The sequence below is a fragment of the Telopea speciosissima genome, chromosome 9 (assembly GCF_018873765.1).
Source record: "Telopea speciosissima isolate NSW1024214 ecotype Mountain lineage chromosome 9, Tspe_v1, whole genome shotgun sequence".
In the NCBI taxonomy this organism is placed as follows: domain Eukaryota; kingdom Viridiplantae; phylum Streptophyta; class Magnoliopsida; order Proteales; family Proteaceae; genus Telopea; species Telopea speciosissima.
Window position 1 is genome coordinate 4,002,023 of NC_057924.1, and position 20,847 is coordinate 4,022,869.

At 40.3% G+C, this 20,847-nt stretch overlaps 2 protein-coding genes across 4 annotated transcripts; one reads left to right on the forward strand and one right to left on the reverse strand.

The window, feature by feature from the left end:
- Positions 1–212: 212 nt before the first annotated feature.
- Positions 213–7,376, reverse strand: LOC122640247. Its single transcript, XM_043833395.1, has 9 exons — positions 7,086–7,376; positions 6,227–6,362; positions 5,501–6,117; positions 5,282–5,401; positions 4,817–5,122; positions 4,557–4,700; positions 3,690–4,421; positions 2,191–3,602; positions 213–549 (listed from the first exon to the last, which is right to left on the reverse strand). The coding sequence occupies exons 1-9, from the start codon at positions 7,374–7,376 to the stop codon at positions 213–215; spliced, it is 4,095 nt and encodes a 1,364-aa protein (XP_043689330.1).
- A 5,239-nt stretch (positions 7,377–12,615) lies between these two features.
- Positions 12,616–19,472, forward strand: LOC122639793. 3 transcript variants are annotated; one of them, XM_043832762.1, is made up of 12 exons: positions 12,616–12,665; positions 14,117–14,368; positions 14,817–15,026; positions 15,533–15,613; positions 15,709–15,795; positions 15,903–15,998; positions 16,997–17,050; positions 17,138–18,231; positions 18,330–18,378; positions 18,501–18,540; positions 19,042–19,269; positions 19,301–19,472. In XM_043832762.1, the coding sequence occupies exons 2-11, from the start codon at positions 14,123–14,125 to the stop codon at positions 19,191–19,193; spliced, it is 2,109 nt and encodes a 702-aa protein (XP_043688697.1). In that variant the 5' UTR covers positions 12,616–12,665; positions 14,117–14,122; the 3' UTR covers positions 19,194–19,269; positions 19,301–19,472. The 3 variants fall into 3 exon arrangements, with proteins under 3 accessions (XP_043688697.1, XP_043688698.1, XP_043688699.1); XM_043832763.1 differs by lacking the exon at positions 16,997–17,050; XM_043832764.1 differs by lacking the exon at positions 14,817–15,026.
- The last annotated feature ends 1,375 nt before the right edge of the window (positions 19,473–20,847 follow it).

A 20,847-nucleotide genomic window follows, 5' to 3' on the forward strand; every position in this document is an offset into this window, starting at 1 on the left:
TCGCCACCACGAGAACAGGAGTTCAATAGTTGGAAAATCGCTCCAATGTTCCTTGAAAAGGCTAAGAACTTCTTTCCAGAGTTTGCTTGAAAAATTACAGTTGAGGAAGATGTGGCGGCTTGTGTCCTCTGCTGCCCAACAAAGTTCACATCTGGAAACCATTGGGACTGCTCTTCGACAGGCATTCTCATCCGTGGGAAGTGCCTTATGCATTAATCTCCAGCCAAATAAGGAATTACGAGGGTGAAGTTGCTTAGGCCAGACTGCCCAAGTCCACTCGACTTTGTTGATTTTTGCCTCAACGCTTCCCAAGCTGAGCTCACCGTGAAAGTCCTCGATTTTGTGTTTGCCCAAAATCTAGCATCCTCCCTTCCTAATGGCATAATATTCGAGTAAAGAATTTTATTGAAAACTCCTTGAAGAACCCGATCCTCCACCTGAGGGAGCGCCCAATTCCCATCTTCTATGATGTCCGCTACAGTAGCGCAAAGATTATTGGGAATATAAGCTGGCAGGAGCTGGTCTTCAATACTTTGGTTATCCATCCACCTGTCATACCAGAAACGAATAGAGTTCCCATTTCCAATCACCCAGCGTTCTCTCTCTCTCTCTCTCTCTCTCTCTCTCTCTCTCTCTCTCTCTCTCTCTCTCTCTCTCTTATACACACAACACCAAAGGACATAGCAATCCAGATCTTCTGTGGCGTGCTGCCCGTAGCTGCCTGAGCGGCACACAAACAGGGCGTGGCACAATGATCGCCTTATCCCTGCCTGAGCGGGGGTAAGGCGATCATTGCACCTTGCCTTATTTGTGCGTTGCTTAGGCCACTATGAGCAGCTCACCGTAGAAGATCACGATCCAAGGACATAGTACTATTTGTGGGTTTGCATGCATGGAGCAAGTAAAAAAACAAGGGGCGCTGTTTCTTGCATAGGACGCTGGGACCATGCCGCATGCGCCAGCTAATGAGAGCGCACGGTGTGATACAGTAGGGGGTGGAATTTCCGCCATACATGGGGGGCTGTGTGGCCATTCTGGCCTCTGCTGTGGGGGAGGTTGTAGCCCCTGCGTCCCATGCAAGAAACATTCTCCCAAAAAAACAATTAGGATATATGGATCTAAGGAGAAAGTTCCTCACACTGCCAGTGTAGGGAGAATCTCCCACACCACTTCATTCATGACAAGAGAATCAATTTTGTCAACAGGCTTTACATGGTCAGGAAGGAGAAAGAAAGTGTAAGTGCAAGACCCACATGTTAATTAGGATGTCAGACCATTCATGATGCTTTCGTCAACAGAGACTTACATGGTCAGGATGTGAGGGTGTGGGAAAGCTTATTTCAATAAGAAAGGAGAAGAAATGGTCTTGACCGATCGACATACCGAAATGCCCTTGCTTGGGTAAGTTGGGTCAAGTCTTTTGAAAAGATTATCGATCTAGGGCCATCTTTCTTAGTAAAGGCTTTTCTTTATGGTAGGTGAATTTTTATCCTCTCAAGTGGTGCATCCGACGGTGAGATAAAACACCGTTGTTCTTGGATTTTAAAGGTGGAATAGGTGCACTACCTACCGTTGGATGCGCTTTAAGATGTACTAGGCAGAGTAAAACTTGAAAGGTAAAGATTCACGATGGGTCTAGCCTTGCGAGTCTCTCTAAACATTACGCGGTATATCTACTTTTTTGAAACATTTTTAATAGTTTTAATAGACAGAGATGAAATTGTAAGAGTCGATTTAACTTTTTAAATGGGTAGAATCGAAATATAATGTCTCACAATAAGAAAGAACCCATTCAGGCAAAAAAAAAAAGAAGAAAAGATCATCGACCATGCAGCGAATCGTTTTTCCCTCCAATTCGCTGCCCTCTCCAATTCCTCCAATTCCTCACATGATGGCCGAAATGGCCATCCTACCCTCTGCCCAAAAACACTGCTCAAAGTGGGGTCCACTCCCCCCTACTAGAGGAATTGAAGGAATTGGAGGTGATAATTATTCCCATGCAGCTTTCATTTGTTTGAATTTAATCACCTAGAGCCAAAAACCAGCTCACACAAAGATTTTTGTGTGGCCCTCGACGTTTTGTATAAGTTTAGACAACTCAACTATATCTGACTATTTTTTTTTTTTTTTGGTAAAGGGGAAATTTATTGAGGGGGGGAGTGTGTAGTACTAGTGTCTTCATTTGCACACAGCTCATGAAGCCATTGAATGGAGTATGGCCAATCTGTCGCACACACAAGTGACAGGGCCTTCCTGGCTAGGGCATCTGCAACCATATTCAGAGCCCTAGGAACACAAGAAAAAACAACTGAGGAAAAGGATGGGACTAGCCGCTCCACTTCAACAACTAAGTCAGCCACCTCCCACGAAGGGATCTTCTTTCCTTCAACCATGAGAAACGCATCCATATTGTCTGTCTCGACCATAAGATCATCAATTCCCAACTCTAATGCTGAAGTCAAGGCATATCGGATAGCCAGAAGTTCACCCTGAATACTGCAGCCAAAACTAGAAGGGATGGAGCGAGCCAAGCAAGGGGAGCCCGAATGATCTCTGAACACCACGCCAACCCCTCCTTTAGACTTATCAGCAGGCAGAGCAGCATCGCTATTTGCCTTAATGACTCCCACCGGAGGGGGGACCCAAGTGCCAAGGCGAGAGAGGCCAACCGAACCACTAAAAGGACTGCTACTGAGCACTGGGTTAGCAGAGGAGAACTCCAAAAAAGCCTTATTCGCTGCTTGGATAACTTCCAAAGGTGTCCGCTCCTTCCCACTAAAAATTAAGTCATTACGGGCTCGCCACAAGTACCAATAGATGAAGGACGCCTTGGACAGGGAATCGTGGGCCACCTTCTTGTCCTGCCGAAACCAGGTTTCCCACCCTTTTAACCAATCAACCAGTCTTAGATCAACACTAGGGGGGGAGAACTGAAGAGGAGATCCAAACCACACAGATCTAGCAAATGGGGAGTCGAACAGAATATGATCACCTGATTCACTAGGGGCACCACACCTCCCACAGCTTGGATCGGCTCGAACCTGTCTGGCATGAAGACTAAAACCCGTGGCCAAAGCTTCATTAGTCGCTCTCCAAAGAAAACTCCTAACTTTTGGCATAGTATGGATAGACCAGATCCTGTTCCAAACTGAATCATCAATATGCTCCCAAGACCGAGACCTAGAAGAAGAAGCCTTTGCCCAACTAGCTTCCTCCTCCTTCCTAGCCAACATGCAGTAAGCCAATTTAACAGAAAAATACCCATTCTTAGAAGTTGCCCAACATTGCTTATCCTCACCAACAAACAAAGAGAGAGGAATTTGAGAAATGGCCTTCACTTCAGCTGGTTGCAATATCAAATTGAGTAAATCTGACCTCCAAGTTTGAGAAATTGGTTCAATAAGATCTCCAACAACAGAAAGGGAACAATCACTGGGCTTAGAAGACTGCAGTTTGAAATTTGGAAGGGATGGGATCCATCTATCCTCCCAAATATTAATACTCGAACCATCTCCAATTTTCCACACTAAACCTTCCAAAAGCACCTCACGGCCCACAAGAATACTCCTCCACCCCCAAGATGGGCGGTTTCCCACTTTTGCCTGCAAAAAATCCCAATGAGGAAAATATATAGACTTAATAAATTTTGCCCAATTCGCATCTAGGGACGTCTATAACCGCCAAGCCACTTTTGCAAGCAAAGCTTTATTCTGAATTTTTGAGTCCTTGAGTCCCAGCCCTCCTCTAGACTTTGGTCTACATAGACGCTGCCAAGACATCCAGTGTATCTTCTGAGTCTCCTCCTCACCTCCCCAAAAGAACCTAGAAGAGGCCTTTCTGATCGAGTCATGGAAAGAAACTAGGAGTTTGAAATGGGAACTAGCATAATTTGCCATAGGGACAACCGCCGCCTTCAGTAACAGCTCCTTTCCTGCATGAGAAAGGAGCTTCTCCTTCCACCCTTGCAGTTTACTCAAAGTCTTTTCCTTAATATCATTAAACACATCTTTTTTGGACACCCCAAAATGAGTCGGCAGCCCCAAATATGTAGTCGGCCCATCTCCATGCTTGACCTTCAAAATCCTAGAAAACCACCTTTTAATTCTATCGTGTGTATTGGGGTTGAAAGTAAGGCTGGATTTTTGCAAATTAATAGCCTGCCCAGTAGCTTTACAATACAAATCCAAGCATTCCTTCAAGTAATTAATTTCCTGCAAATCAACCTTAGCAAAAAGAAGGCAGTCATCAGCAAAGAGGAGGTGAGTAATAAGATCACCTCTGTTATGCACTCTCACCCCCTTGAGCAAACCAGCACTCTTGGCCTGATCAATTACAGCAGTCAGGGCCTGAGAACAGAGAATGAAGATAGCTGGAGAGATCAGGTCCCCTTGCCTTATCCCCCTAGAAGGGGAGATCGCTCCCTAAACACAGCCATTCACAAGCAGATTATAAGACACAGAGGTAATACAAGCCATAACCAGCCTGACCCACGTACTCCTAAAGCCCAACTTAAGCAACATACCTTCAATAAAGTGCCACTCAAGACTATCATACACCTTGCGCATATCAAGTTTTAAAGCTAGAAACTTCCCTTTACCTTTCTTCTGCTTCTTGATATAGTGGAATAACTCGTGGGCAACCAGAATGTTGTCAGAAATAAGTCTGTCTGGGATGAAGGCTGACTGAGCAGGAGAAATAATCTGGTTCAATTCAGAGCCCTACTTAACCGATTAGCAATGAGTTTGGTTATGATCTTGAAAGTAATATTACACAAACTGATAGGTCTGAGTTGATCGGCACTCTCTGGGGAATCCACCTTTGGAATAAGATAAATAAAAGTCTTATTCAACTCCCTCGGAATCACCCCAGTGGTGGAAAACTCCACAACAAGAGCAAGCAAATCATCTTTCACTAAATCCCAGTATTTCTGATAAAAGACTGGAGAGAGACCATCAGGGCAAGGAGACTTAAGAGGAGCCATTTTGAAAAGTGCATCCCTAATTTCTTTCATTTGCGGAACAGAGCACAAAATATTATTGAGGTCCTCACTAACAATTGGTTGAACCGCACCCAAGACCAAATCCAAAGCATTATTATTTATAGGTTCAGAATAGTACAGGGACTGGAAATGATTACAAAGAATATCAGTTACCTCCCTCTCAGAAGAAGACCACCCATCAGTGGAAGTCTTTAATTTCAAAATCTTGTTACGATGCCTTCTTCAGAGAGTAGTCACATGAAAAAAAGAGGTATTTTTATCACCCCCTTTCAACCAATCTACCTTGGACTTCTGGCGCCACAGCTCTTCCTCCTTCTTTAACTCGGCTTCTAAAAGGCTCCTCAACTCAGATTCCTTCTCCTGAGAATATATAGAATGCGGAAGGTCTTGCACCTGCTCCAACTGGGCTTACAAAGCCTCAATATTTTCAAAAATATTTCCAAAGACCTCAGCATTCCATTTTTTGAAAACCTCACGACAATGCCTGGTTCTTCTCATCACCTGTTTCACGACCGGACCTGTGGTTGGAATAGACCAAGCTTTACTAGCCACATTACGAAAATCCGCATGAAAAGTCCACATGGACTCAAAGCGAAAAGGCCTTCTTCCTCGCACCCTACCACCTTCAGTATCCACCATAATAGAGCAATGGTCTGAACTAATTGTAGGTTTTATAAGGACCGAGGCATTTTCAAAAGCTTGCCTCCAAGCCGAATTACAAAGAGAGCGGTCAAGCCTGATCCGAATATTTGCTGCACCCTGCCTTTTATTGTTCCAAGTAAAACGGGGACCATTGACACCCATATCCATAAAACCACAAGCCTGAAGGAAATCGTTGAAAAGCTCACCATTATGCGCCGAACTCTTAGAACCTCCCTCCTTCTCATGCCAAGCAAGATAGGAATTAAAATCCCCAAAGCAAACCCATTTGCTACCCTGATGATTAAGAGCAGCAATACGATCCCACACATTCTTCCGTTTGTGCTTGACTGGGTCCCCATACACACAGGTAACATAAAACGAAGGAATATCCTTCATACCAACCTCCGTATCAATAAAATTTGTATCAGTCGAAAGAGTTGAGAGATTCACATTTTTCTTCCACAATAAAGCGAGGCCTCCAGAAGTACCAATGGGCTCAACAGTAGTACAATTCTAAAACTTTCCTTTTTTCTTAATATTATCAATAACCTTTCTTCTACTCTTAGTTTCCATAAGAAACAAGACCTCTGGGCTTTCCATCTTGAGGAGATGAAACAAAGAACGGACTGTCGAGGGTCTCCCCAGCCCTTGACAGTTCCATCCAAGGAACTTCATTGCCCCCCGTGGTGCCGAAAATCTCCAGCATCCATGGGTGCAGCCCCTAAAAAAGGCTCAACAGTCTCAGAATCATTCACCATCATAACAGTATCATGGTTACTAGCCAAAGCTAAATCACTGCTTCTCTGTCTCTTTGCCGATTGTATGCTCATACCTTTCGACAAAGAATCAGCCGAGAAGGATAAAGACGGGCTAGCTATATGGGTATTGATATGGGTAGGCTGGTCAGTTGACACAGAGGGGCTGGGTAATGAACTGGGCCAGTAGTTATTTGGGTTAGGATTTGAAAGTGTGCAATCCGACATGAGGGGGAGAAGCTTCGATAACGCATGAGCCAATTCTGGGGTATGGGGAAGGGTGGAAAGATAGGACATAAGTTGGTTATTAGAAGGATCAGATGGGTACACGTGGGACGAAGTGGAAATGGAAGGAATAATGGTATTAAGAGGTTGGATATTTAAGGTAGGTGTGTTGGTGGTTTCCACGTGATTGTAAGAATGAAAGGAAATATCATGCTGGGGGTTTAAAAAGGTATGGGTATTGGCTGAATTTGGAAAGTGAGAGGGAGATTGAGTAGATTGAGCAATACCCGAGTTCGAGGTGATAACTGATTGAGATTTGATAAAAGTAAGGCGAGAAGGGTGGGATTGAGCCTGATTCAGGTGAAGGAGAACGCCCAGTCTTTCATAGCTTTCCACCCTCCAAGCGATCAAATTACCAGCAACCGTCCAAGGTGTTTCATTCAGCACGTTCAAGAGATCCATACCATATCCGAATTTGAATATGTACGTATCAGTACGAAGGAGGAGACTTGAACCGGAGAAGAAGTATTCCACACATTGATAAGAGCCTCTGTCACCGCCTGCTTCCTATACCGCCTCCCAGGGAAGACGTAACCTGCCAACGTGAGCGATTCATTGTATGCAATCTTATCTTCCAACTCATCGTCAATGGTGAAAGTATCCTCTTCCTCAGATCCATCAGACTCAACGGAGGTTCCTCCCGGATCAATAAACACCGGGGGTAGTGGGGTTAGCGGAAGTGGGGTACCATCCATAGATACGACACCAGGAAAAAAAAGTCGGAGTTGTACACCCTATTCACTCCAGAGAGGAGGAGAAAAAATGTGGACAAATTAAGAGTTACGTGAAGTTGTAACTTCTTTTCTAACTTAACTATATCTAACTATGAATGTAAAACTAATTAGCTTTTACTAGTTGGAAAAAATCGCCCTATAAATCTCAATTAACATCCAATATATCAATTTGATCATCCATCGGGTAAAATTAATAACCATGGCGAAGCTCTTGGTGGTATGGATGGCAGCCGCATTGGTGATCTCTTCTGTCTTCATGGACGTAACATTTGGGAAAGATATCGGCTATGGAGCCATTTCATCAGGTGACCGAGTTAAATGCAAGACCCTTGACAAGAACTGTCGTCAAGACCAGCGGGCAAATTCATACACCAGAGGCTGCGAGAAGATAGAAAGGTGTAGGACAGGTAATAATGGATAAGGAGGGATCTAATTCCTAATGATGACGATGAAGAACACTACCTAGGAAGGCGATGATGAGAAGGGAAACGAAGGAAACGACTGAAACTTAAAACTTTGATTTCTTGATGGAGAATTCCTTCAATTATTCCCTGTTGTAAATAATAAGAGCCTAAGAGGACCAGATAAATGGAGACGGTAATTTTTCCTTTACATGCACTCCTAGTTCTTTTTATTTCGAGGAATATTTCCTCTTATTGGTTGGGTGAAATAAGAGCCAAGAGGTCCTCCTAGTTTTTCTTGAATAAAATATTAATCTCTCTCTCTCTCTCTCTCTCTCTCTCTCTCATTTACAACACCAACAACAACATAGCCTTATCCCAATTAAATGAGATCGGTTACATGGATATTTTTAAAAATAAAGTAAAGAAAACTGAGGTCCTCACAAAGGGAAAGGAAAGTAAGAGAAACTTAAAAAAAAAATGGGATAAGAAATATAAGTAATGGAAAATGATAGATGAAAGTAAGTGGAAAGAGGATAGAGGCCGGATAGCCCAGGAATTCAGGAAAATCTCTACTATATGGTGTCGATACGTGGATCCTTACTCTCCAACTAATAGGCTTTATCTGAGGTCATACTTGGCACAAGACCCCGTCTATGCATGTCATTCTTCACAACCTCGTCTATGGTCATTTTAGACCTGCCCCTAGCTCTTTTGGGTCTTTCAATCAGCATTAAATCGCTTCTCCTTATTGGGGCATCCCCAGGCCTTCAAAGGACATATTACTATGGAGGATGGATTCTCTCCACATACATGTGAGAGGCAACCATCGACATGTCTCTTCTGTTTTGGAAAATACCCCTCCTCACTTCGCAAATGGCAATAATGGGATAGGTGGCTGCCTCTCATCTCACATGTACGATACATGCACATACGTGTAGAGGAACACTGAACTCAGTACTATGAGTCCGGATCAGCTCCCTATAGGGGGAGAGTAATTACTCTTTTTGTACGTTGTGGTGCTGCCATGTATCTTTTTCATAGCTGATTACTTTCTCAATCCATTAGTCATTTTTTTTTGTTAATATATATTACAAAAATAAGTGGGACCCATGTACTCCTTTCTTCTTTTATGTTTTTTTTTTTTTGGATTTTCATCCTCTCAAGTGTGGTGCACCGTTCGATGCACGTGATGGATCTTTATCCTCTCAAGTGTAAGAAATTGGTTACTGAAGACATTGAATAAAAGAAAGTGAAAGTGTATTCAAATTAACAAGTGTTAATGACCTGAAGAACATTACTAAGTTCGTCTGAATCAAAGGGTGAACGACGAAAGCTATCGAGTCCTTCCATCGCAGCCTTCCTTCGATGAATGATTACAGGAAACTACAACAATCGCCATGAATCCCTCTCTCTTGTTTAACCTTTAAAGAAGAAAAAAAGCTTATCCTATTCGCCATAAAGATCGTTCTATTACTGATCACAACAGAGAAGCGAACAATGAAATTACTATCTCATCCTCGATATTTTACTAAAAATATGACAAACATCCTTGGGGTATTTCGATCATTTGTAAGAAGAGGCAAATATTTATGGCCATTGATGGCTGTATGGTTGGTTGGGCCATGGAAAACTTTATCCACAAAACTAAAATAGAAATAGTTTCTTCCACATATTATCTCATGGCGAATTTTTTGCCCTCAATATAGGTGGATTTACCCATTCTCCTTGAGTGTTAATTTACTCCCCTTATAGTACAATATCGAAAATACCCTTCACAACATTCTTGATGCCCATCCCAAGACACTGACATCCATCAGCAAATGAATTCCTCCTTCATCATGGATGAAGAGAAACTCAATCAATTCAAGCTTCTAACTCAATAGTAGACGAAGAAGAAGAAGAAAATGATCGAAGATCTCGGGGTTCAACAATGGGCAGCTTTCATTTCTTTCAATTTAATTATTTAGAGCCAAAGACCTGCTCGCCAAAAAATTCTTGTGTGGCCCTCAATGTTTGTATAAGTTTAGATAGTGCAAATATATCCAACCATATGAACCACAAGCCATACTAATTAGATGGAAAATTTTCCCTATAAATCTCAATTAACTTCTAATTAAGATATTAATTCATCATTCATAATCTGGTCAAATAACCATGGCCAAGTTCTTGGTGTTATGGATGGCAACAGCATTGCTGGTCTCTTCCTTCTTCACGGAGGTAACAAATGGGACAGAGATCGACTACGGAGCCATTAGAGGGGACGGTATTGATTGTGGGATTCAAAACAAAAACTGTCGTCACGACCCGCCGGCGAATCAATACACCAGAGGTTGCGAAGAGATAAATCGATGTAGAGGTAATGATGATATAACGGACAAGAAGGATTCAACTGCAAATTAGCAAGATGATGAACACTATGAAGGCCATGAGAAGGGAGATGAAGGAAGGGATTGAAACTTAAAATTTGAATTTTTTGTGGAGAATTCTTGTCCTTCCCTTCCCTTCCCTTTCCCTTCTCTTCCCTGTTGTATTTTTTTTATTACCCTTCGCTTCCCTTCCCTGTTGTTGCCAATAAGAGTGTAAGAGGGCCAAAGGGGATCTTAATTAGGTAGTTCTTTAATTTTGAGGGATGTTTCCTTCTTGTGTATAGGTTGGTTTGCCAATAAGAGCACAAGAGGACCAAAAGGGTCCTTACCACTCCTATTTCTTTAATTTTGAAGTATATTTCCTGTTATTGGTTGGTTCCCAATAAGAATGAGCTGAGGCTCTCTCTCTCTCTCTCTCATACAATACCAAAGGATATAGTACTATTGTAGGTTTTCATGTATGGAGTAAATAAAAAAAGGGAGGGGAATCACTACAAGGCCATTGTTAGAGGAAGAGTTCCGTTGCATTCTTTTCCATTAAAGCGTTGAGTAGAGATTCATTCCTATTGTTATGGGTTCGATGTTGAAGTGATGTGAATCATTGGGGGTATTACTTCACTTGCAACACTAAAGAGGTAACCCTAAACCTATATTGAGAAATTGTTTCGAATAAGGGGCAATTACTATCACTACCCTACACTTAGCCTATATTTACTAAAACTATCCTATCTTAAACTTTTCTAATACTACCCTGCTTTTAAACTTTTACATCTCTTTCTAACCTCATATTTTTAAATACCCAGATTACCCTTCCTTTTCACCTAATAACCTGCTAATCTATTTAACCTACCATTCATCTTCTACTTCTTACTATTTTTGTCATTAAAATAGTAAAAAATGAAAGCACCCATCCGCTTCTTCTCTCTCCCATTTTTTACTCCATTTGGTTTTTTTTTTATTCTTCAATTTTTCTATTTAATTAATTTTTTATTCAATATTTCATCCCCATCGTTCTTCTTCGAACAGATCATGGTTCTAAGTATCGGTATCGTCTCGCCCGATACACCGGTTTTGCTAGTCACTGATATCGATACTGTGTCGATACTATGTCTGTAGCACAGTACGGACAAGGGGTAAAGTGGTCAGAAAACTCATTTTTTAAGGAGATTCAAGGATAACTATCCGATACAGCTGATACCGTATCAGTATCATATCGGTTTTGCAGGCTACCGATACCCATTCTGATACCGTGCACTAAAACCATGGAATAGATCGACTCTCTTCAAAAATAGTAAAAAGTAAATTGAATAAAAGGAGGAAGGGAGAGAAGTGGGGTGTTTTGAAGAGAGTCGATTTGTTCCATGGCGTTAGTGCACGGTATCAGAACGGGTATCAATAACCTGCAAAACCAATACAGTATCGGCCTGGATCGGCTGTATCGGGCAAAATTACCCCTGAATCTCCTTAAAAAATGAGTTTTCTGATCATTTTACCCCTTGTTCGTACCGTGCTATCGATATGGTATCGGTATCGGTATCAGTGACTAGCAAAGCTAGTATGTATACGGGCGATACAATATCGATACTTAGAACCATGACCTGTTTGAAGAAGAACAATGAGGATGAAATATTGAATAAAAAATTAATTAAATAAAAGAATTGGAGAAAAAAATAACTGAATGGAGTAAAAAACGGGAGAGAGAAGAATCAGGTGGGTGGGTGGGTGCTTTGTAGAAGATGAATGGTAGGTTAAATAGACTAGCAAGTTACTAGGTGAAAAGGAAGGGCAATTTAGGTATTTAAAAATATAAGGGTAGAAGGAGATGTAAAAGTTTAAAAGCAGGATAGTTTCAGAAAAAAAGTTTAAGATAGGATAGTTTTAGTAAATATAGGCTAAATGTAGGGTAGTGATAGTAATTATCCTTTTCGAATACTCTATATTACAAGAGGGTCGATTCTTCGTCTCGGTTTTAGGCATGTTTTCAAATATCGGTTGTTTCATCTTGGCTGATACTGTATCGGTGTAACGGTCTCTAGTAAAGGAAAACCATCAAAAAATCAAATTTTCTTAGGAAAAATAAGGGCAAAATCGTACGGACAAATATGACCGGTCCATGTTGGTAAACCGGAATAACTTTCTTTTATTTGTTTTTAATTTCATTATTTTCTTTTCATTGAAAAATAAAATTCGTTACTGTTCTTGAAAAGTTCTTCGAATGATGACATGATCACGTTCGTCAACACATGCGCAAGTGAGAATCTACGTTAAACAGGTTTGGGTTAAAAAAAAATAAAATAAAATCGCGCAAACGTTCTTTCACCTCTCTGGATTTTTCTTACCGACTTCCCTATAAACCAATTATAAATTGATGGTCCACGAGTACAAATAATCCACATATTGGTTCCTTTCTCGCTTCTCATTTGGATTTCGGTCTACAGTGTTTCTCTTCTTCATCGACGTCAGTCTGAGAGATTGTTCTTGTAAGTCTTAATATTCTCACCATATCGTCTCACTTTGAATTCTACAAATTTCCCAATTTAATTGATTCTCTGTTTGTTTGGCATAAATTTTTGGTGGATTGAATGTTTTCAGATTGAATTTTTAGATGGAAGGACGTTTGAGGGATTCATTGTTAATTTCTGGGTTTTTTCTAGCTTTTTGCGCTTTTAAGTTTTGGTGGGCTATTCTCTCTGTATTTTGGTTCTTTAACATCGAAAGGAAAAGAGTGAATTCGTGCGCTTTTTGTTAATTCTTGTTTAGTCTTCATCAGGAATTGAGTTATATTGAAAACTGAAACATGGGTTGCTCCTGAATTCTTCGTGAATTGGTTTTCGATTCTGTCATCATAACAAAAGGGAGGTGACCCTCGGGATTAAATGAAGATTTCAATCACTAACCTGTGGAACGGTCTTGTTAGGCCTTCTGAACTATGGATACTAGTTTTTGATCTCTCTGCTGTTTCTACAAGCCTTTCCTTGTCTCGCAATTAAGCTTGCGTTGGATGCTTTCTCTTGGTTTATCAAAATCTTATATTTTTTAAGAGAACAAATTAGTCAGAAATGGACTCAGGGTCCTCAAAAAAAAAATTTTAATGAGGTAAAAGAATTGCTAACTCGAAAGAGGCGAAAACCCAACCTGTAAAGTGTATAAGAAAATATATAAAGTTTAGGTTCCTGGAAAAAGAGAGAAAAAAGGGTTCTCTTTCTTATATATTTCCAGATACACACAGCTCTGAGCTCCCAGTTAGTGTTGCTAATGCAGTATTTATTTTACCTACTGTAAACTTAAATCTTATGCTTATATGCTTAATTATTGCTAGATTATCTCTGATTGTATTAAAGAAAGAAAAATGTGGGCAAGAAAACCATTTGATTGTGTTGAAGAAAGAAAAGTGTGGGCAAGAGAACGTTTTTTTTGGTAGAAGGAGAAGAGAACTGTTTAGCACATTCATACAACACCGCCCAGATCTACATTAGGGAGAGAAAAAGTACAAAAAAGATCACTCGGTCCCTACAGCGCTATCAGTGATGAAGGTTTTCCATCAAGATACCAGGCCGACAATATTGAAGGCACACAAATTTTATTTTATTTTTTAATTTTTTGGAGGGGGGGGAGGGGTGGGGTAATTCAAATATGCTCTCAAATGATGTTCCATTATCATACAAAAAATCGATTTTGAACATTACATAATATTTTACATTGAGGAGTTTGTGCTTGAAGATTATGTATTGTACTTCAGGAAGTAGCTTTGCTACAGTAATTGCCCTTTAGAAAGTCTTGATTTTACTACAATAATGTTAGTTAGTTGCTAAGAGTTAGTAAGAGTTAATGTTTCCTGGTGACAATAATCTGAGGCCCAAAAAAAGAAGGTTCTCATTTGAATTTGTAGACACTCTTTGATTCCTTACCTTTCCTTTGTCATTTCTTGCAGTACAATATGGAAGGAGAAAAACAGAGTGCACTCAACATCTTAGTTATTTGGAGGGGCAAGAAGCTGAATGTGGAGATAGGTTCAGGTGGTACTCTCAAGGAGTTCGGGTACAAACTACAGAAGCTGACTAATGTCAAAGCTGATACTATGAGACTTCTTGCTCCACAATCCATGACTGGAGGCTCGAAGCTGTTCACTCCTTTCTCTGATGAACACTCAAGTTTAAGCCTGCGAGAGGCTTCCATTCTTGAGGTGTGGAGCAGCATTCTGTTAAATAATTGATAAACATGCTTCTTTAGATTATATATATTTTCTCTTATATACCTTTTAGGGGAATTGCCTGCTTTTCAAAATTACAATTAATTAAAACTATGGGAAATTAAATCATGATGTTTTAGCCAGAGAACTTCTGAATAGTTCACCTTCTGACCGCACATTGTTCAATTCTCATCATCTAATGAACTCCAGTCAATGAAAAAACTATATTTCCATTATTATTGCTGTTGACCACTTTGAATCAAAAGTTGTTCTGATGTGCCCTTACAATTATATTTTTGGAGAAAGTGCTTTCCATTATGTGCTTGTGGCAAAATAGCTACCTGTTGATCATCTTCTTTTGTATATTTATTAGGTTAGGGTGATGCTACAGTGTTTTTCAGAGCCCTGTAAAGCTACTGATATATTGGTTTTTCTTTCACAGGGAAAACCTATTAGAATGATGGGAGTGTTTGAGGAAGAGATTGAAGAGGTTAAACAAAATGCAACAGCTGACCTGAGGATAGCTGGTTTTGATGAAGAGGAAAAGAGATTAAGGCAGCGGATATTGGATAGGCCGCAGGCTTCCCTCAAACTTCCACAGGGAACCTACATCTTTTGTGATTTCCGCACACTTCAAATTCCAGGAATAAAGGTATCGTCAACTTTGATCATGATGGTTTGTGTTGTGCACTATTAGAAATATGAAGAAACTGCAAAGTATATGGTTTATAATCTTTTGAATTATTCAGTGGTAACTGGTATCTATTTCATGGTCAAAAGGATGAGAAAGTTGAAATTTTAGCTGTTCTGCTCAGATTTTTTTTTGGAGAAGCTTAGTATGATATATTATGACCGATCGATGAGGATATCTTAAACTCAATTTTATGTACATTATCTTCTATTTAAATCACGCTTCTCTAAGTTTTAAATCGTGAACAAGTTTAGTTTTATATGTTTAGTATATTAAATTGCTTGGAAATTCGGTTCTTTTTTTTTTTTTTTGGGGGGGGGGGGGGGAGAGGGGGGTTGGTGGCTGCGGTGCAAGTCTTTGTGCAGCCAGCCACATCTCCCAAATAAATTCAACATAAGATGGAGATTTATTTTATCATATCATCTTTACAACTTGGTACAATCAATCATATTGGTGCCTTGTCACAGTTGAACCCTCCAGCTTCTGAGGCTTTGAGAAGGATGCACAAGCTTGCTGCTGATCCAGGAATCATCGCTGTCATGAATAAGGTAGTATCAGGTTCTCATTCTTTCAGTGATACCATTCTTTTGCAGTGCATTTGATTGTTGCTTATAAATATTTGTTGATTGTGCCTCTTTAAAAGCATTGCTGGCGGGTAGGAATTATGACAGAGATGGCACCTGTGGGATATGTTGGTATCAGTCCCAAATGCATTCTTGGTTACAACAAGGTAAAAGTTTGCTTATGCATTCTTGGATGACTATACCTGCAATAAATTTGTTTTTCCCCCTTCTTTTCCCTAAGACTTTTAGTCTGTCTGAATCTTATGTTATACAGAATCATGGAGAGGAGATATCTCTTCGCCTTCGAACTGATGATCTCAAGGGTTTCAGGAAATATGAGAGTATCAAGAAAACTCTGTTGCATGAACTTGTAAGAAATATTTTATCTACAGCCTTGTTTTTTGAACCTCTGTGGTAATATAACCCCCATATCGCTCTAGCAACCTGTACACCTTTGGATCCATCCAAAGGGCGTACCCATTGCACAAGGCTCCCGCCACTGCGGGGTGGGGAGGGTCATAATGTACGCAGCCTTACCCCTGCTTTCGCAGAGAGGCTGTTTCCAGACTCGAACCCATGACCACTTGGTCACAATGGAGCAACCTTTACCGTTGCACCAAGGCCCGCCCTAAATGGGACAATTTCTATACAGATGTCAAAGTTTCCCTGTAGAAAATGGGCTAGCCAGTCTGGTCCATTTTCTAGAAGAATGTAACTATGTAGCTGTAGTGCACTGTACATGTACAGGTCTAGACCATCCCTGAGGAGGACCATAGACTGGTGACCATTGTTGAACATAATTTTAGGTCACAAGCTGAGCCACCTGTTGACTGGATGAAACGGTTCATGTGGACCTTATTCAGTACAGAAAGCCAGTGCTGGAAGAATCATTTTGCCACCATACGACTGGTGGATGTAAACTTGGCTTCCCACACCTGATTGGGATGAAATATGCACAGCTAAATTTCTCCATCAGTTGGGACTTCCTGTATGGAGGACCACATTTGAATGTGCTATATCATGGATGCCGTAAGCATGGAATGTTAAAGGGAATCCTCTATATCTGTTGAATATTACACATTTCATATTAACTTTGGACTACTCAACATTTTTATTTTCGTGCTGATTGGAATGTTACAGTCAAAAGGTCAACTAATTGACCTTTCTATGGCCATGGATGGCCTATCAGTTGTTTGGTTTGGTTACTGAGCTTTTGAGCCTTGGGTATCAGGTCTGTGTGCATCATTTTCTCTCAGTCATTCATTACTAAGAGAAAACCACACAAACACATCTTTACTCTTGCATATGTAGTTAATTTTTTAGAAATGGCTTTTGAAGATGTTACTTTACATTTTTGTTCATTTTCAGGCTCACATGGAATTCTCCGAACATGATGCCAACTTTTATGCACTAGACAAGCAGGTAGATGTGATGTGATGTACCATAAAAGTCTTTTACCTTGGACTTCTTGGAAGTGGGCTGACCTTGGTCTAATTTTGTCCTGGCCAGCTCAATGAAGAGGCTGCTAGTTTAGACTGGACAAGATCAAGAAGCCGCACCTTGAGTGGTGAAAGGCCTTCAGAACACCATGAAGAGGAATTCTATGTTGTTAGCAGTGGTAACAATTCTCAAAGGCTTGGGGGCAAAATGCCAGATCAGCTGGCCAATGCACGTGCATCTTCGGTTGCTGCTGCTTACAGCCGTTTTGCAATTGCATCCACTAGTAGTTCAGAAGGATTTGGAGAAAATCTAGAATGTCATTCCGATGATTCTGGGTTGATAGTGCATGGACCTGATCCTGATGATTTGGCAATGGAAAGTATGCAAGTTGACAATCCAAACGAAGCAGACCCTAATTTTGAGCCTGATCCTGATAATTATCAGGGTGGTAAAGTCATCAAGTCTGAATCCTTTCTAAGAACAAACACAAACAGGATCACTTTTGAGCCTGATCCTGATGATCGTGAAGTGGTACAGTATGTGCCTAACTTAGGAACCAATGGAAAGTTTGTGGGCTCCAACAGCTATGAAGAACCTGATCCTGATGATTCTGAGGTAAATGGGATTGCTTCAAAATGTGGAGTCACAGTTCAGCTGGGTATGGATGATGCTGAGGGAAATGGAATTTTGGACAATGACATTCAGCATAAGAATCCCTTTGAGGAACCTGATCTAGATGATTCTGAAGTTAAACAGAGCATCTTGGAATATGAAAATAGTGATGAACCTGATCCAGATGATTATATAACTATAAAAAATGTAGAGAATGAGGTCCAACTGAGGAAAACTGCTGAGGAACCTGATCCTGATGCTTCAGGAGCCTGTTTGGAACATAGAAGCAGAAGTGAACCCAATCCCGATGATTCTAAAGGCAATGGAATTATGCAGTTTGAGCCTGATCCTGATGACAATGTGGAGAATTCCATGGGAAGTTCTAGAATGCAAGTTGATGAACCCAATACTGATGATCAAGAGCTGCAGAGAATCCAAGACCCTGTTTCTGTTGTTTGTGCCCGTCTTCAGAAAGCCATAGAGATGCTGGGATCTGAAGTTAATCCCACACAGGCTACTTCTGTCCTCCAGACTCTGTTCAAGATCATTAGGTGAGTTGATCTAACTTTTCTTGATCTCTCTCCATTATTAGATATCTATGTTTCATGCTTGGATATAGTTTGAGAGGAACTGACATATTTTCTGTCAGGAATGTGATTGAACACCCAGATGAGATGAAATTTAGGAGGCTACGGAAGGTAGTCCCATCTTTAGAATGGATTCTATTTTATTTTGTATTTTCTTTCCTTTCTTGAGATTTGAATTTTCGGATGACAGGTTTCTGCCCTCATCTCACCCCCATTCCTACCTTATCTTGCAGGCCAATCCCCTATTTCAACGAAATGTTGCAAATTATAAAGGTCGTTATTGTTTTTAATGTCTTGTGATTTTTAGTTTCAAAATTATATTTGTGACGGATCGCACCCCATCAATATGTTGGGGTTCAATGGCTTAAGAAAATCCTGGTTAGACAGATCTCAAATGTATGACTTTTCATGACACATCCAAGAGGTGACTGAATTGATGAATTTGTGCCATGACTGTTAATTTTATTGAACCAGGTGAGGCAATGACAGTTCACTAGACTGCTGTAAAATTCCTGTTTGCATTGGATGAGGTGGTGGAAATTGGGAATCATGGAGTTGTTTGTTATGACTCCAATTTAATTCCCTTGACTAATTGGGATTTAGGCTTCCATTCCAAATTGTTTGAATTTGAATTGAGCATCTCAGATAGTAGAATCCAATCCGACGGCTTATGTTGGACCTTAAATCATGAATTAGTAATCCTTAAACTATTTGGAGGTTTAGCCCTTCTTATCAAAATGGACACTAATGGTAGTTTGCTTCTTATGATTACAGCTGCTATGGAGGTACTTTTCCTGGTGGGTTTCATCGAGGATGTTGTATCAGATGAAGTCGGTAGGGCAGAGACTTTTGTAGTGTTGAAGAGGAATGATCCTGGCTTACTGTGGCTTGCCAAGTCATCTTTAGAGATGTGTATTGCCAGCTAGTGCTGGAATTAGGAAAATTGGGAGCTTAGGCTAAAGATAGATGCTTTCTCATTATCATACTCTCTTCTATGTGTGTGCATGTGTGTGTTTGTTAGTGTGCTTGGCGCCTTGGATTGAAAATTTAAATATAAATGTAATAGTGAAAAAGAGTGTAAGGGAAAAGACTGTCAATGGGTTGTAAGAACAGGAAGCGATTTATTGAGGATTGTAAAAAGTGGTCTTTAACTGTAAATGAAAATTACTAGTAAATAAATGGGATTCTTCCGTTGTTGGGAGTTATTTGACATTTGCTTATTGATGGTTTGAAATTACTTCTTGATTTTGTGGAAAATGTTGAGTAGTGCAATGTGAAGTTAACAGGCTGTGTTTGGGGCATTCTTGGAATAGATTTTGGGTTTAGAACACATTCTGAAATGAGGAAATAGAGAGCAATCGGGTTTTAGAATTCGTTCTAGACCCACTATTCTGAGAATACATACAAACACATCCCAAGTGTAGGCGTTATACAAGGAGATCCAATCAAATTCCCTGCTATGAACTGGAAAAAGGGGAATAAATTTCCTCAAACTGAAAGTCCTACCAAAATGGTTTGTACATTTTCGCCACAATTACTGTGATTTGGCACTTGACAGGTAAACCAATCAAATTTTCTGGCCTATCTCAACCATACAAAGAACATTTGATATGTTGGCGTCACCCCTACGAGTGTTGGTATGTGTGATTCTCTTCCACTCTAAATTGGGGTCATGTTCAGGGATCTGAATCGACCATTGAAGAAGGATTGGAGTGGCACTCTAATGCATTACATAGTGTTTGGTATAGATTTGCATTTTCGTATCATAGAATGTAATTTTTTAACCAAGAATGAGAACATTGTTTGGATATATGTTTAGTTAAAATGCATTCTTCATTCTAGAATGCTCACATCTCTTAAATGGTTGCCAGATAAGGATGATATATCTTTTTGGCGAACACTTCATGGCCAAAACTTGCTTGGTAGGTACAATAATCTGATTCCACCATTCCACAAACTTTTTCTACAGCAAATACAGGTTGCAAAAGGTGCGTGCAATGTAATTATTCAAAAGAGGCAGTTTTCCTTCATCCACGGCAAAAGGAAGTATTCCTCCCTGTGGACATTTATAGGGTTGGGATGAGGATCATTAGAGGCATTTTTGAACTTGTCCAATAGAGAGGAGTATTTATGACTATCAGATTGTGGGTTTACCTCTCCTTATTCAAATACCAGCCTTCATCTAAATCCTTCAACAAGAGAACTGTAAAAGGGAGAGGCATTAACCTTCTCTGCATATTTCAAACTTTTGATACATCGCATCCCTATCTTTAATGGATGTGTTTCTCATCTAGTATGGCATCCGAACTGCATTCAAAATTCTTTGTGGTGTTCTGTGTAGTCAATCACTTACTGGGCTCCCCATAGTCTAAACAAGGCAGCAAATTAATGGCAAGAGTGAAAGAAAAAAAAAAAGCAAATATTTGGCTCCATAGACCAAGAAAAAAAAAAAAATTCCTCTTTTTATGCATAGAATCTAAGCAGTATGCAATCAGAGCAGCAAAGGAGCAATAAAGGAACACCAAATGAGGTGTTAATTAATTAGCTTTCAGGGAAGCACTTCCCCACGAGACAATGTGG

Coding starts and splice junctions, on each gene's coding strand:
- LOC122639793 (XM_043832762.1), top strand. CDS start 14,123: ATGGAAGGAGAAAAACAGAGTGCACTCAACATCTTAGTTATTTGGAGG. Junction 14,369..14,816: donor GAGAGGCTTCCATTCTTGAG/GTGTGGAGCAGC, acceptor TTTCTTTCACAG/GGAAAACCTATTAGAATGAT. Junction 15,027..15,532: donor TTCAAATTCCAGGAATAAAG/GTATCGTCAACT, acceptor GCCTTGTCACAG/TTGAACCCTCCAGCTTCTGA.
- LOC122640247 (XM_043833395.1), bottom strand. CDS start 7,376: ATGGATGGTACCCCACTTCCGCTAACCCCACTACCCCCGGTGTTTATT. Junction 6,118..6,226: donor TCAAGATGGAAAGCCCAGAG/GTCTTGTTTCTT, acceptor GTACTTCTGGAG/GCCTCGCTTTATTGTGGAAG. Junction 5,402..5,500: donor CAGGTCCGGTCGTGAAACAG/GTGATGAGAAGA, acceptor TTGTAAGCCCAG/TTGGAGCAGGTGCAAGACCT.